The sequence below is a fragment of the Mixophyes fleayi genome, chromosome 2, assembly GCF_038048845.1.
Source record: "Mixophyes fleayi isolate aMixFle1 chromosome 2, aMixFle1.hap1, whole genome shotgun sequence".
In the NCBI taxonomy this organism is placed as follows: Eukaryota; Metazoa; Chordata; class Amphibia; order Anura; family Limnodynastidae; genus Mixophyes; species Mixophyes fleayi.
In genome coordinates this window covers 375,901,916-375,918,877 of record NC_134403.1, presented here as the reverse complement: position 1 = coordinate 375,918,877, position 16,962 = coordinate 375,901,916, and the positions used below count along the sequence as shown (strand labels likewise).

The window sequence follows — 16,962 nt, the reverse complement described above, 5'->3', positions numbered from 1 at the left end:
AGGAAGGAGGGATGGATGGAGGAAGGGAGGCAGTGAATTAAGAAATGAGGGATGGATGGAGGGATTGGTAGGTGTAGTAGCTCCTTAATTGGCACCATAAATATATATATATATATATATATATATATATATATATATATATCTGTTCTATGTATATAGTACAGTAATAGTAATGCTAGTCTGTTAATATATATGTCTACACTGCTCTACTGATAAATCTGCAGTAATGTTACTCTGTTACAATATATCTGTCCACTCTAATACTGATAAATATGCAGTACTGGTACTTTGCTACTACACATTTCTAAGTCATTCTTCTGATTGACCTGTAGTAATATTACTCTGTTACTATATACCTCTATGCTCTTGTACTCTATCTACACTCTTTTACTTTTACATCAGCATTAATGTTATTCTATTACGATACTAAATATTTCTACACATTTCTACTGATACACCTTCAGTAATATTACTCTGTTACTCCGTTACTATATATCTGTCCAGTATTCTACTTTTACACCTGCAGTAATATTACTTATCTATACACTCGTCTTCTTCTTTTGATACACCTGCAGTACTGTTACTCTGTTACTACATATCTCTACAATGTTCTATATATACACCTGCAGTACTGTTACTCTGTTACTACACATCTCTATACTCCTGCACTATTACACCTGCAGTAATGTGTATTTACCAGTTACATGGATGAATCATACAACATCAGTTCCCCTTTATAATACTTCCTGTAAGGAAATGATGTTTCTTATAATATATCTGTGTATAATGTGATCACATTTACAGTAATCTGTCCTCACCTGTAATACTTCTGTTTTATATTCAGAGAAAACATTTCCCCCAGTACTATATATTACTGTATTATATTACTGTATATACAGCACTAGTGTAATCCACATTTATGTCTGTTATCCTCAGATAATTATTTATATCAGATTCAGTAATAGAAACAGAATCTGTGGTGTCACAAACCCACACTAAGTATTCTATGTCTGGTTTTATATTTCAGTCGTTATTGTATTTATTATCAGTCTTCCCATACGATGTTTGTCTGTATACTGCAGTATGCTCTAGTAATGATACTCTCTATACAGGTAATGACTCATCTCAGGACAATGCGAATACTCCCACCTATTCCAGTAGAATAACCAGTAAGTAAATAATACTCACCTCAGTCATATTATGTATCAACCGTATCTTCCTGAATACATGGGGATTAGAGCAATATTACTCCCAGGTACTCGTATGATATAATGACCAGCAGACATTACCTGCAGCTCCTCTTTACTCCCTCTGGTCTCCATATAACAGGCTCTGAGCTCCTCTAGAATCCACTGATCCTGGAGACTCATCTGCCGCATCCTCTGTTATCCAGATCTTCTCCTGACCTGTAGAGCAGAGACAGGCTCAGGTGAGTAGGGATCACCCTTGTGGTGGGTCCTGTGGTCTCCATCTAGGAAGTAATCTGTTGGTTACTCAATATCGCACCAATACTTCACTTACTGCTACTCTGTACATATCTCAACATCATTCCACTGATATCTCTGCAGTAATGTTATTGTGTTTATAGATATATATATTAGAGATGCTCAGGCTCGGTTCTCCGAGAACTGAACACACCCAAACTTAGCAGATCTGAGTGCCGAACCGGCTCGGTACTTTCGCGCATCGTCAGAATTGAAAACGAGGCAAAATGTCGCCATTACATCGTCGGATCTTGCAAGCTTTGGATTCTATAAGTACCGCCCTTCACGGCGATTCAGCCCCATTTCACAGAGGGACAATTGCTAATTGTCATTGCTGAAATAGAAATAATAGGGCTGGCAGTGTTGTTCTTAATCTGCAGTCACATTGTACAGTGTTATCAAAATGGATTCACAGCAGTATACAGAATAGCAGGAGCACCAAGCAGATGCTGTCACCAGCCATGATGATAGTAATCCCTCTACGTCATCTGCTAAAGCCTATGTAAAAGAGCATAATGTTTTTAAGTCAGGGAAACAAAAATGTTAAAAATCACCTTTTACCTTGTTCAAGAAAAAAAGACCTGTAATCCAGGCAAAGTTATCTGCAGAGAAAAATTGCCAACATGCCATTGTACACACGCAGTGGCAAGGAAAGAATGAGGCCTTCGCTTTTCTCTTTGAGTGCTAGTTCTGCAACTGTCACTGAGGTATCTTCTTGTAAGGTACTCCAAAAGTGGTGTCCAAATACTTTTACGTGTAAAAGCCAGGCTGGAAGAAAACAGTAAGGCATTAGAGGATAATGTATACTCAGAATCAGAAATGACACCAATCCCTCAGGAGAATCCATCCACGAGTGTTATGTGTAATCGAGACCATTCTGATAGTGTACCCATAAAGAAGGCCCATTTCAGCATTTCTGCAGATGTGTGCATGAACTGCCCAAGTGTAGCCGGTAATACACAAATTGAGGATGCCACTTTGGAATTGCAACAGGATGAGGAGGATATTTGTGTAGCTAACGAGGGCACTAATGAGGATGCTTATGAGGGTGATGTTGTTTGTGTAAGTCCTGCCCCAGTGGAAGCAGTTCTTGCGCGTGATACGAAGAAGGCCATTGTCATGCCTGGATATAAGACCAAAAAATCCACCTCTTATGTGTGGAATTATGTTTACCCAAATCCTGACAACAGTGGTCTAGCCATTTGTAGTGTTTGTAAAGCCACAGTCAGTAGAGGTAGGGACCTTAACCATCTAGGATCCTCATCCATGTTACGCCACTTGAAGCGAGTTCATGGAAAGTTCTTGGGAAAATCAGAAACTTATGCTAAAAAAATAACAACAAGCAGTGTATCATCGGCTAGGTCCCTTCTCTCATCTAGATCCCAGCACCTGCAATCTACACCCCCAACACCTTCATCATCAATATCCTCACAAGTGATCGGAGTTAGTCCTGCATCCAAGTTGCTAAGGCGAGATGACTCTTCCCCTATCCAGGACTCCTCAGAAGAATCCTTGAGCATTAGGCCCACTGCTGCTGTTGGGGGTGGATCTTCAACCCAGAAGCAGACCAAGAAGAAGACTACTAGTAGTTTACAACAATTGATTTACAACAATTGACCGTTAAACAATCCTTAGCAAGATTGAAAGCTGTCACCCAGTCACAAAGTGGATCACAGACGCCATGGCGACTATGCTAGTAATAGATCTGTGTCCAATATCTACTAGTAATGCAGCTGGTGTTAGACAATTACTTGAGGTCTTGTGTCCCCATTACCAAATTCCATCACAACACCATTTTACTAGAAAAGCTATTCCTCACCTTTACCAGATGGTTCGCGAAAATGTCATTATTGGCCTACAAAATGCCATTCTACCCACTGTACACTTAACCACAGATATGGGGACAAGGGGAACTGAGCAAACTAAAGATTATATGACTGTGAAAGCCCACTGGGTTGGTGATTCACCTTCACCAGCAGGGACAGCAGCAGCATGTACCCAAGTACGTCACATTTTTCAGAGGCAGCTGCTCTGTGTATCATCTGCTTCACTAAGAGGCATATTATTATTATTATTATTATCGTAAATTTGTAAGGCACCACAGTGCTCCACAGCGCCGTACAGTAGGGAAGACAAGGACATACATAAAACAAGAATAGACAAGGCAGACAAAATTAATGAAGACATGAGAACAAAGGGTATGGAGGACCCAGCTCATTAGAGAGCTTACATTCTAAAGGGAAGGGGCACAGCTGAAACAAGAGGAGCGAGTGTGGCTCAGAGTGGAGACTGGGATAGTTGTGAGGGTGCATTAATGTAAATAGTGTTATTGAGGATAAGGTCACCTCTAGAAAAGAGATGGCTTTTCAAAGAGCATCTAAAGATTTGAAGGCTGTGGGAAAGTCTGATTGAGCGTGGTAGGGAAGTCCATAAGAGAGAAGCAGCACGGGAGAAGTCTTGAAGGCAGGAGTGAGAGGTGGTTATCCGAGACGAAACAAGGTGCAGATCAGAGGTAATACCGCTGACAACCTATTTGAAAAACTAAGGGATGTAATTGCAACATGGATTATCCTGCTTGGACTCACCTGAATATATGTGATTTCTGACAAAGCCACCAATATTGATAGAGTATTGCAGTGGGGAGAATTCCATCACATTCCCTGTTTTGCTCACACAATCAACTTGGTGGTACAGAACTTTTTAAAAAATGACAATGACATGCAGGCAATGCTGTCTGTGTCCCAAAATATTTAGGGTCATTTTCGGGATTCTGCAACAGCATGTAGGAGAATAGAAGAATAGCATAGCAGGGGGAATGTACTTTAGTCCAGCGCATTCTTTCCGTGTTGTGCAAGGTGCTGAAACCACTCTTAATAGTCACCTGTGAAGAGAGTGCAGACACTGTTAGCTTGAGTCAAGTTATTCCCCTAATTAAACTTTTTGAAAAGCAGCCAGAGAAATTGAAGGAGGAAATGAAACAAAGCAATTCTGCTAATTATGTTGGACTTGTTGATTAAGTACTTTATCTGCTTCAACAGGATCCAAGAGTTATTAACATCATTACATCATTACATTTTGGCAACTGTACTTGATCCTAGGTTTAAGAGCTATGTCTTTTCTTTCTTTCCAACTGACCCCGATCTCAAGAGATGCAATAAGCTCCTAGTCAGCAAGCTCAAGCTCAAGTGGTACAAGACACAATGATGTCTCCTCCTTCAGTTTCTCTGGAAATTGCTGCTAGGAAAAAACTGAGCTTTCCCAAGACACCCAGTGGTGATGAAGATGAGTCTGCACAACATTTTGACATTTGGTCTGGTCTAAAAGAATTGCCCAAAAATTGTGACAGCTCTTCCGTAAAAATGAACTACAAATTCCATGAGCATGAGGAAGGCCATTACCGGCACTTACATCAAAGTACACAGACTTCTGTGATGGTGGATTCCAGTGGGGATGAATTAGTATTGTTTGAGGATGATGTACACACTGATGAGGGTGAATATGATCACAGTGTAGATTGCAGGTGCTGAGATCTAGCTGAGAGGAGGGAGCTACCTGATGCTGGTATGCTTGGTAATATTTTTGGTAGGATGGCATGTTGGCAATTGTATGTTTTTCTAGAGGAAACTTTCACCTTTATTAGAGAGTTGTTTTTTTCTTTACAAAGGTACAAGCTTTTTACTTAAATTTTTGTTGCCCTGACTTAAAACCACTATGCACCTGGACATAGATTTTAGCACATGAGGTAGAGAGATTAGTATCATCATGACTAAGACTGGAGAGTGACAAGAACAATGTCACCCTCCTGTTTCTGTATGAGCTATGGCACAGTAGAATGTCACTGGAGACTTTTTAGAACACTGACAGCCCTATTATTACAATTTCTGTTTCAGCACTGAACCCTGCCACCTCTCCTGCTTCTGAGTGAGCTATGGTACAGTAAAATGTAACTGCAGATTTAGACCAAGACTGCCAGTCCTATTATTTGTATTTCAGCAATGACAATTATCAATTGAACTATACACTTTGTGTTTAATGTATATAACACCATACAATTTGACTGCAGATTTATACCAAGCCTGCCAGTCCTAGTATTTGTATTTCAGCAATGACAATTCGCAATTGAGCAATAGAGCTCTCCTCTTTGAGTGTAACCTATATAACACATAACAATTTAACTGCAAATTCAGAAGACAAGCCTGTCAGCCCTAGTATTTCTATTTCAGCAATGACAATTAGCAATGGAGCTCTCCTCTTTGTGTATAACCTATATAACACCGTACAATTTGACTGAAAATTCAGAAGACAAGCCTGTCAGTCCTAGTATTCATATTTCAGCAATGGCAATTAGCAATGGAGCTCTCCTCTTTGTGTATAACCTATATAACACAGTACAATGTGACTGCAGATTTACACCAAGCCTGCCAGCCCTAGTATTCGTATTTCAGCAATGATAATTAGCAATGGAGCAATGGAGCTCTCCTCTATGTGTGTTACCTATATAACACTGTACATTATGCGACTGCAGATCTAGAAGACCAATCCTGCCAGACCTATTAATTCTATTTCAGCAATGACAATTAGCAATGGAGCAATGGAGCTCTCCTGAATGTCACTGTAGACTTTGAAGAACACTGCTACCCCCTCCTCTTTCTATTTTACGTATGACGCTGCCCAACTGCTCTACAGACTGTTCTACCCCTTCTGTGTCCCTCTGTGAAATGGCGCTAGATCGCTGTTGAGGGCGGTACTTATAGAAACTCCTGAGATCTGAGATGCGACGACTTAACAATGACATTTTACCTCGTTTTCAACTCCGAAAAAGCATGAAAGTACCAAGTCGGGTCGGCTCGGTGCTCGGATCTGCTAAGTTCGGTTATGTCCAGTTCTCCAGGAATGAAGCCTGAGCATCTCTAGTTTACACAAACATAGATTTACATGTATTGCAAAGCCAACAATAATTACACTTATCTATGAACTTCTAGAGATGCTGTGATGTCCTACATCTGGTTTTCAGATGCAGAGAGTCTAGGAGCCAGTCTTAAATAAAAGTTCCTGTCTTCAATGTTGGACCTTCACACATCAAAATATCCAGAATACACATTCCAAAAGAAAGGTACAAACCCCAAGCAAGCCACTTCCCCACATCCCAACACACAAAATACTTCAATCCACAAAGGCTTATTGTATCAGATATATACCTTAAGAAGTAATGCATCTCCTCTAGCAAGGTTAAACAAGAAACAAATTTCTTCCCCTGGTCTCAGAAAGTAAAGATTTCCCTTACTAAAATATACACAATATCAAGTATAAGTGCATGTGCAATTATATAAATAAGCGCCCTGCGCTATTTCCTTTAAATAAATTTATACCAGAAGTTATTTATCAGTGATCCAGTCACAGTACCTAACTATATTATAATTTTTGGGAATTGAGGCTGATTCGAAGCTCAGTGATGAACCTGTTTTTGCTGTGAATTACAATGGCTCTTTTTAGTGCATTGTCTGGCACCCTGGATTGGTCTGGGTCTGATAAAAGCACACATCCCGGGAGCTCATCGCCATGTATTAGCTGTAGAATTACCACAGTTATCCAAGGAATAGGTGGAGCGATCAAATGAACCATAACTGATTTCATGATCCAAGGACAATTCCATCTTGCACCACTTTTCTTTTCTGCCACTGCTGTGTGACAATGTGTCCTAGATGTGCTAGGAACTGCCGTGTGTTTGTGTCATTGCTCTGTCACTTACCATCCAGCCAGGTCGCTGAAGTATTTGTCCGAAAGTGTATGAAAATAATATTGTGATCTGTGAGGTGGTCAAATCTGACTTCAAATGACTTGAAATTAATGTTATTGAGATTAATAATAATGTAGGAACAAAAAAAGAGCAAAATTATGTGATTTTAGCATATTTTAGCAATTTTTCTAAAAAATATAGATCCAAAACCAAACTAAAGAAGGGCGGTTTTGCCAAAACCAAAACCAAAACACGAAGTTAATCCACATCCAAAACCAAAACCAAAACCAGAACACAGGGATCAGTGAACATCTCTAATATATTTATATATATTTACAGTTTTAATGATACAGCTGTCAAATTGTTACTCTGCAGTGTTGAACCTGCAGTAATATTGCTCTGTTACTACAGTCAACTTCAGAGTTTCTGGCACCCTACATGGAAATAAGCTGAAATCAATATATGCAATAAACCACCCATTGCAATAAGTCATATTTCAGGTGTAATTAATGAGGTAAGCTGCACGGTTTTTATTTTCCCACTGTATTTTGGAACCAAAAAAGCTTTTCTTTAGTAACACAAGTTTTTGAAAAAAATACAGGTTCCGATAATATTGGCTCCCCCATAAAATTTGGTGATGGAGTAATAACAGCTCTGAGCCGCTTTCTGTAACTAGCTGGAGACACTTGTAGAGGGGTCTTGGACAACTCCTCCATGCAGAACGTTTACAGGTATTATATTATTGGGTGGTCACTTGTGGACTGTCCTCCTCACTACACACCTCAGGGTTTCAATAAGGATCAGATCTGGAGACTGAGAGGGTCGTTGTGAAACTTTGATTTTGTGTTCCCGGAACCCATCTCTGTGGGGATTTTGATGTGTGTTTGGGGTCATTATCTTGCTGAGAGTTCTACCAATGGCCAAGTTTCAGCCTCTGGCAGAGGCCTGGTAGAGAGTGAAATTATTATACCTCTTGATTTTCACTTCAACCCCTGGACCACCAGCAGCAGAACAACCCCAAAGCATCAATGTTCCACCAGCATATGTGACAATAGGCATCAGGGGCTTCTCTTTGTATCCGGTTACCTTTGTCTCTGAACATGGTGATGGTGTATGGACCAGGTTATACCGTTGTCTCATCTCGTCGAGGACACTTCTTACCAGGGCCTGATTAAGGGTTCTGGCCGCCCTAGGCTAATACGGCCGCAGCTACCCCCCCCCTCCTCCGAATATATATGTGTATAGGAACACTCCTGAATATGAATGTTCAGGTGTATTCTCCAGCATTCAAATTTAGACAGATTGTGCCATTGTCCCTTACCTGTCCTTGCTCTTCTCTCTTGCAACTTTGTTATCCTCTCGTTGGCTTCTGGAAAGTTGCCGTCCTTTTTTGAAAATGCAAAAATGTATTATAATGCAAACCCTGAATGATTAGGCCCTTTAGTTAAAACAAAACACTCCATTATGGCCAGCTAAAAGTACCCCATTGGACAGGCATATATAAGCAATATCTGAATATTTGTTGTCAATCAAATACAAACCTCTACCAGCCCCATCTCACTAATATTTAGTATTCTAGTGATTGCTGAGACCACCCATGTGACCACCACACAATCATGAGATTCTGCCCCCCAAAGCTGCTCTATTTTTTAAATACCCCCTGCAGCCATTTTCCTTAACCACAACCCCCCCCCCCCCCACAGCCATTTTCCTTAACCCCTGCTGCAGCCATTTTCTTTACCTCCCACCCTGCATTCATCCCCCTTGCAGCTATTTTCCTTACCTCCACTCTGTAGCTATCCCCCCCCGTCACATCAAAACTCCCCCAGTCACATATATCAGCCCCCCTCCCACCCTATAGATTTGTATGACAGTCCCCCTCTCCCTCCCTATACATATGCATGACAGTCCCCCCTCTCCCTCCCTATAGATATGCATGACAGTCCCCCCTTCCTCCCTATAGATATGCAGGGTAGTTCCCCCCCCCCCTCTCTATAGATATGCAGTGTAGTTCCCCCCCTCCCTATAGATATGCAGGGTAGTTCCCCCCCCCCTTCCTATAGATATGCAGGGCAGTTCCCCCCCCTCCCTATAGATATGCAGGGCAGTTCCCCCCCTCCCTATAGATATGCAGGGCAGTTCCCCCCCTCCCTATAGATATGCAGGGTAGTTCCCCCCCCCCTCGCTATAGATATGCAGGGCAGTTCCCCCCCCCTCCCTATAGATATGCAGGGCAGTTCCCCCCCCCCTCCCTATAGATATGCAGGGCAGTCCCCCCCCCCTTCCTATAGATATGCAGGGCAGTTCCCCCCCCCTATAGATATGCAGGGCAGTTCCCCCCCCCTATAGATATGCAGGGCAGTTCCCCCCCCTCCCTATAGATATGCAGGGCAGTTCCCCCCCCCCCCTCCCTATAGATATGCAGGGCAGTTCCCCCCCTCCCTATAGATATGCAGGGCATGTTGCTAACCACTGACCACCAATGCTTTTGATCGTCAAGCCCTCCACCCCCCGCGGCGACCCCCCCCCCCTCCCCCACCCCGAAAAAAAAAATGAATGAAGAAAAAAAAAAAAAAAATTTAAAAAAAAAAAAAAATACCCACAGTGCCGCGCCCCCCGGGAGCCAGCGCCCCAGGCTGCAGCCTGGTCAGCCTAGTGGTTGATCAGGCCCTGCTTCTTACAGATAAGGTCTCCATGAAGGGTTCGGTCGTGGGGGTGGCGTCTGACAGTGGATTTTTACATTTTAGAACCCCAAGACTCAGCTAAACTGTGCAGCTCTGAGACTGTAATCTTTGGGGTCATCTTTGCATCTCTTACCGCCCCCCTGACTGTACGTGGGGGCAGTTTGTTCAAGTGTCCTCTTCCTGGCAAATCTCCAACATGCTCTTCTTACTTTTTTATTATCAATGATTCTGCTTAGTGGTAATTCCAATAGATTATTTATGTTATAACCATTTCGAGGTCCACTAACTTCTGTCTCATTTGAGGTGCTAGCTCTTGGTGCATGACAGGTATGCTACGTAGGTGTAATCTCATCTTTATACCCCAGAATCACCTGCAGTAATGTTACTCTGTTACTACATATCTCTACTATATTCTATATAAACACCTGCAGTACTGTTACTCTGTTACTACACATCTCTATACTCCTGCACTATTACACCTGCAGTAATGTGTATTTACCAGTTACATGGATGAATCATACAACATCAGTTTCCACTTTATAATACTTCCTGTAAGGAAATGATGTTTCTTATAATATATCTGTGTATAATGTGATCACATTTACAGTAATCTGTCCTCACCTGTAATACTTCTGTTTTATATTCAGAGAAAACATTTCCCCAGTACTATATATTACTGTATTATATTACTGTATATACAGCACTAGTGTAATCCCCATTTATGTCTGTTATCCTCAGATATTTATTTATATCAGATTCAGTAATAGAAACAGAATCTGTGGTGTCACAAACCCACAGTAATTTTTCTATGTCTGGTTTTATATTTCAGTCGTTATTGTATTTATTATCAGTCTTCCCATACGATGTTTGTCTGTATACTGCAGTATGCTCTAGTAATGATACTCTCTATACAGGTTATGACTCATCTCAGGACAATGCGAGTACTCCCACCTATTCCAGTAGAATAACCAGTAAGTAAATAATACTCACCTCAGTCATATTATGTATCAACCGTATCTTCCTGAATACATGGGGATTAGAGCAATATTACTCCCAGGTACTCGTATGATATAATGACCAGCAGACATTACCTGCAGCTCCTCTTTACTCCCTCTGGTCTCCATATAACAGGCTCTGAGCTCCTCTAGAATCCACTGATCCTGGAGACTCATCTGCTGGATCCTCTGTTATCCAGATCTTCTCCTGACCTGTAGAGCAGAGACAGGATCAGGTGAGTAGGGATCACCCTTGTGGTGGGTCCAGGGGTCTCCATCTAGGAAGTAATCTGTTGGTTACTCAGCATTGCACCAATACTTTACAGCAAATTGGAAAGTAGGATCTTAATAATGGCCAACTAGGACCCACAACACCTCTGTATGTGCACAAGTGTCCGACCTGTTTGCCACACGCGTTTCAAAGTGTGCGCACACTCCCTGGTCTTTCTCCGGAATATCAATCGGCTCCTACATTTGGCAGATGATGGATGTTCCGTTAAAAAACGCATGGGGTGTAAACTGTAAAAGTCACAGTAAAACCTTACGACTATGAATCATGGAAATCCCTTTATCAGGGCCGGAGCCGCCAGTAAGACAACTTAGACAGCCGCCTGGGGCCTCAGGGTTTAGGGGCATCTATAACACTGACGGAGTGATATAATATTATTCATTCAATGTTCTTACCCTGTGACTCCTCCTCTTATCAGGGTTGGTGTTAGCATGTCTGGGGCCTCCCTGCAAAAAAAACATTTGCGCCCTCCTCCTCTTGTATAAATTATTTTTTAACTCAATAATACTTTGCTTCTTTTAATACAAATCATATAATAAACTTTAATAAAGAGAGTAATACATGAAACAGTAAACATTTGTTGATATATGAATAATTAAGTGAAGAATATGTATTGTTTGTAAAACTATTTTAATTTTTTTTGCAAATTACTGTGATATAAATATGATTATTATATAAAATATATTTAAGGACACTGATACAATAATATAATGTCTCCATAAACTCATAAGATCATAGTAATAGTAGGAGTGCGTAAGAAGTTATTGTCACTTACTTTTTAAATGTCCTGGATACAAGTCTTCACCCTTCTTCCTCTTCAAACTTTTTCGGTCTGAGGTATCCCTAGAGTCTCAGTAATTTTTGAAGGCACCCCTAGGCCAAAAAACCCCATAAAAGATTAAATAGAAGGGACCGTCTCCTCCTTAATCACTTCTCCTTCATAAACATAGGCCCCCTCCTTCAGTACACTGTGCCCTCTCCTTCAGTACACTGTGCCCCCTCCTCAGTACACTGTGCCCCCTCCTTCAGTACACTGTGCCCCCTCCTTAGTAAACTGTGCCCCCTCCTTGAGTACACTGTGCCCCCTCCTTCAGTACACTGTGCCCCCTCCTCAGTACACTGTGCCCCCTCCTTCAGTACACTGTGCCCCCTCCTCAGTACACTGTGCCCCCTCCTTCAGTACACTGTGCTCCCTCCTTCCGTACACTGTGCCCCCTCCTCAGTACACTGTGCCCCCTCCTAAGTACACTGTGCCCCCTCCTAAGTACTCTGTGCCCCCTCCTCAGTACACTGTGCCCCCTCCTTCAGTACACTGTTCCCCCTCCTCAGTACACTGTGCCCCCTCCTCAGTACACTGTGCCCCCTCCTTCAGTACACTGTGCCCCCTCCTCAGTACACTGTGCCCCCTCCTTCAGTACACTGTGCCCCCTCCTCAGTACACTGTGCCCCCTCCTTCAGTACACTGTGCTCCCTCCTTCAGTACACTGTGCCCCCTCCTCAGTACACTGTGCCCCCTCCTTCAGTACACTGTGCCCCCTCCTCAGTACACTGTGCCCCCTCCTTCAGTACACTGTGTCCCTCCTCAGTATACTGTGCCCCCTCCTTCATTACACTGTGCCCCCTCCTCAGTATACTGTGCCCTCTCCTTCAGTACACTGTGCCCCCTCCTCAGTACACTGTGCCCCCTCCTTCAGTACACTGTGCTCCCTCCTTCAGTACACTGTGCCCCCTCCTCAGTACACTGTGCCCCCTCCTTCAGTACACTGTGCCCCCTCCTCAGTACACTGTGCCCCCTCCTTCAGTACACTGTGCCCCTCCTCAGTATACTGTGCCCCCTCCTTCATTACACTGTGCCCCCTCCTCAGTATACTGTGCCCTCTCCTTCAGTACACTGTGCCCCCTCCTTCAGTACACTGTGCCCCCTCCTCAGTACACTGTGCCCCCTCCTTCAGTACACTGTGCCCCCTCCTTAGTAAACTATGCCCCCTCCTTCAGTACACTGTGCCCCCTCCTCAGTACACTGTGCCCCCTCCTCAGTACACTGTGCCCCCTCCTTCAGTACACTGTGCCCCCTCCTCAGTACACTGTGCCCCCTCCTAAGTACACTGTGCCCCTCCTCAGTAAACTGTGCCCCCTCCTAAGTACACTGTGCCCCCTCCTAAGTACTCTGTGCCCCCTCCTCAGTACACTGTGCCCCCTCCTTCAGTACACTGTTCCCCCTCCTCAGTACACTGTGCCCCCTCCTCAGTACACTGTGCCCCCTCCTTCAGTACACTGTGCCCCCTCCTCAGTACACTGTGCCCCCTCCTTCAGTACACTGTGCCCCCTCCTCAGTATACTGTGCCCCCTCCTTCAGTACACTGTGCCCCCTCCTCAGTATACTGTGCCCCCTCCTCAGTACACTGTGCCCCCTCCTTCAGTACACTGAGCTATGATGTCACACTCCCAGTCTGACACACTAGATGCAGCCCCCCCACTCCACACTATGTAAGAAGCATTTGGGACAGTACTGGAGTGGGCGTTGGTGGAGGCGACGGTCTGCATAGGGCACTTGTGCCAGCCCTGACCTTTATTCATTTAAACTTTCATATTTCTGTGCCAAAATATTGTCAGGTTCATGAAGATGTTATCAAAAACAAAGCAGAAAAAAGAGACAAAGAGTTCCAGTAATATTATATGTTATATTATAAGTTATATTATAAGTTATATTATATGCCAAAATGCTTCAATTACTCATAAAAATATAATCAGTGTATCAGCCACTATACGATGAATGTAAGAATATATCAGAATAAAATATGAGGTAGATGATAGACATTGGTATTAGTTATTCACTCATTTAGAGGAGCTTGAGGGCAGCTGTCCGTAGACTGTTGCAAATCGGGTTTTCATCTGTGTACAGACCGGAGTAGAAGCCCCCACATGGTGAAGTATGTTGGGTATGGGGTACCCACTATTTTCCCCAGATAGACGATTTGTTAAAAGCCTCTTTAGATAGGTGACTATTGAAGACCTCAGGTATATGAAACGCTAAGGATGTCAGTGTTGGCTCAGTGGTATCTCAGTAGGGCATCCTTGGTACATTGATGGTGCATCAGTGGTCCACCTATACTACATTGCACTAAACCAGACAGATCAACTGATCTCAACTGATGCTTTGTATCTTTAATATTTAACAACCGCCTCCTGATATGTGCAATAAACACAACAAGTTGCATTTTATATCTAATACACCAGTAGAAGTCGATATCCACAGATGGAATGATCACCCCTATTCTCCTTCCTCATAAACCTCAAATTATATGTGTAATGATCACATAGTTCTCCTTCACTATGGACTTTTGATCCTCTGTACATAACATTCATCTGTATTCTCCTTATCACAGACTTCTGTCCCTCTTTGGGAAGTGATTACCACCATTATCTGTCCCAGTGTTCCTCTGATCCTCTACATTTATTGGTCAAGTCTATAACTCATCACCATGGACCTATGATTCTCTGTGGAGACAGAAGGCCTATTTAGGTTTGATGTATTATAAGAGATGGAACTGGAACCCCCCAGAGAGGACTTGGACCATGTGGAACCTGCTTTTCTTCCCTTTCATAGTGCGTTTAGTAACTTGGAAAATGGTGGGGAGGCTATTTGAGTTTCAGGAACAACCTAGAGCAATAGTGGGCAAACTCAGTCCTCAAGGGCTACCAACAGTTCATGTTTTTAGGATTTCTGTCTGTAGAAACAGCTGGGATAATTACTGACCCAGCCAAATAGATTAACTCAGCTGTGCATGATTAAAGAAATCCTAAAAACATGAACTGGTGGTAGCCCTTGAGGACTGAGTTTGCCCACCACTGACCTAGAGGGTCCATTTTGTCCTTACTCCCATCCACCTATACCCAGCGAATGGATTATCTATTTATTTGATAACTGTCAAGAGTTTTTCTTCCTCTCAGAGATGGTGGTGGGTACTGAGGCCAGCCATGAAGGTGGCCATATGATGGGCAAATGGCAGAAGGCCAATGCATGTTGGGCTGCTGCAACAAGAGAGAACACACCCACATGCAGAGGGTCATGGGCGAAGTCAAAGATGTAGAGAGTGGGGACTTGCTGTTGCCTTGGAAGAGGAGATAAGTGGCGTGGCTCCCCCTCAGTTTCATATTTATGGGGGCGGCCATAGTGGAGGACTGTTGACTGCCCCTCTCTCTCTTTTTGCAAATGTATTTTTATTCCAAGAGTGAGACGTGTGAGGAAGTCAGGGGGGATGGGAGTGGAGTATCAGCCAGTCAACAGCTTAGATTCAGCTTGGATCTCCGATACTCTGGGTCTCAGTTATGATTTGCCCAAATGACCTGATCAGAACACATAAAGCTGTACCCCGGGAGCTGGAGAGGTAGAAAGATCAGGTGCACTCTGCAGAAATGGAAACATCTCACTAAACCACTCATTTCATTACATCAGATTGCTGAGCGATAGCCTCATTTATTGATTATATCTTGTATATAAAAATCATTGGTCTGTTTGTTTGTTTGTCCGGTTATACATTCAGGACACCCCTACACTGATTGGGATGAAACCAACACAAAGTGGTCCATTGGGATCCTGGCCAGGTTTTGGGGAGGTTAGGGTCCTGGTCAGACCTACCATTGGTGTACGCTGGACAGAACTTTGACCAGGGGAGTCTGTTCTAGTCCTTCCACTGGATGGATTTGGATGACATTTAATATAAAACAAAAACGACACTGGGCAGGCACCTCATGTATGTGTTGGAAGAGCTGCTAAGATGCTAATTATTTTTAAAATGTTGACAGTTACGTCCAACTCATTGATAACTTAATTACTTTAAACTCAGGCAAAGCCAGATACTCCACCAAGTACTTCATAAAAATGAGTCCTCAATCAGGTCTTATTTTATTATCTGTAATTTTTGTGTGTTGTTTTATATTACATTGCTCAGAAGAGCGGGAGCAAAATTCAAGTCCTTTTATAGTGAAAATGTCTGCACTCCATACCATGCAAATATGTTCTCTCCATTATCACCCTCTGCAAAATGAAATCTCATTATTGCATTGTGAGCTTACTCCAGAACCTCAACCAAGTCCTTCCTTTGACAAACTTTTGCTTCATCACAAATGTAATCTTTATCCACAAATGAATATGCTCTGATGTAAATCTAGGCTCACAGAGGAACCACAGCTGATTATACACTGTACATATGAATGTACATCTAACGTCCTCTGTGTGTAATAATCACCCCACGTCCTCCGTCACTAGTAACGTCAGATGATCTGTGTAATGACCACCTGTACCATCCATCGCCCTGGACCTCTTATCCTCTGTGTGTAATAATTACCCCACGTCCTCCGACACTAGTAACGTCAGATGATCTGTGTAATGACCACCTGTACCATCCAACGCCCTGGACCTCTTATCCTTTGTGTGTGATTATCATATATAGTCTCCTTCTCTATGGGCCTCAGATTGTCTGTAGGATAACATTGTATTAACTCTATAAAACAATAATAATATTTGTTGTATTTTCCAGATATTACTGCCATTTCCACAACTGCGGGAGCCAATGATGAACGGAACTGTGGTAAGTAGCACTGGTATTCATACCCGGTATAGTAAATTGTATATAGTAAACATTTATATCTAACAGTACCTCAAGGTGGGGTCATGGAACTCACCTCTTTGATGCAGCTGTGGTCCCTGTGTACCCCTTACCTTGGTCTACATAGGGTTGAAGAGCTTCATAAAGAACTCTGATGGTAAAGA

General features: G+C 42.8%; 1 protein-coding gene across 2 annotated transcripts in view; it reads left to right on the top strand.

Annotated features, from left to right (window-relative positions):
- LOC142139686 (uncharacterized) overlaps nucleotides 1–16,962 on the top strand; it is a 48,454-nt gene that overhangs the window by 3,856 nt on the left and 27,636 nt on the right. The window contains exons 2-4 of one of the 2 annotated variants that reach the window (XM_075197511.1): nucleotides 1,113–1,169; nucleotides 10,820–10,876; nucleotides 16,730–16,780. In XM_075197511.1, the coding sequence (XP_075053612.1) occupies nucleotides 1,113–1,169; nucleotides 10,820–10,876; nucleotides 16,730–16,780 (165 nt within the window). The remainder of the gene's footprint in view (nucleotides 1–1,112; nucleotides 1,170–10,819; nucleotides 10,877–16,729; nucleotides 16,781–16,962) is intronic. The other variant, XM_075197512.1, reaches the window with a different exon arrangement.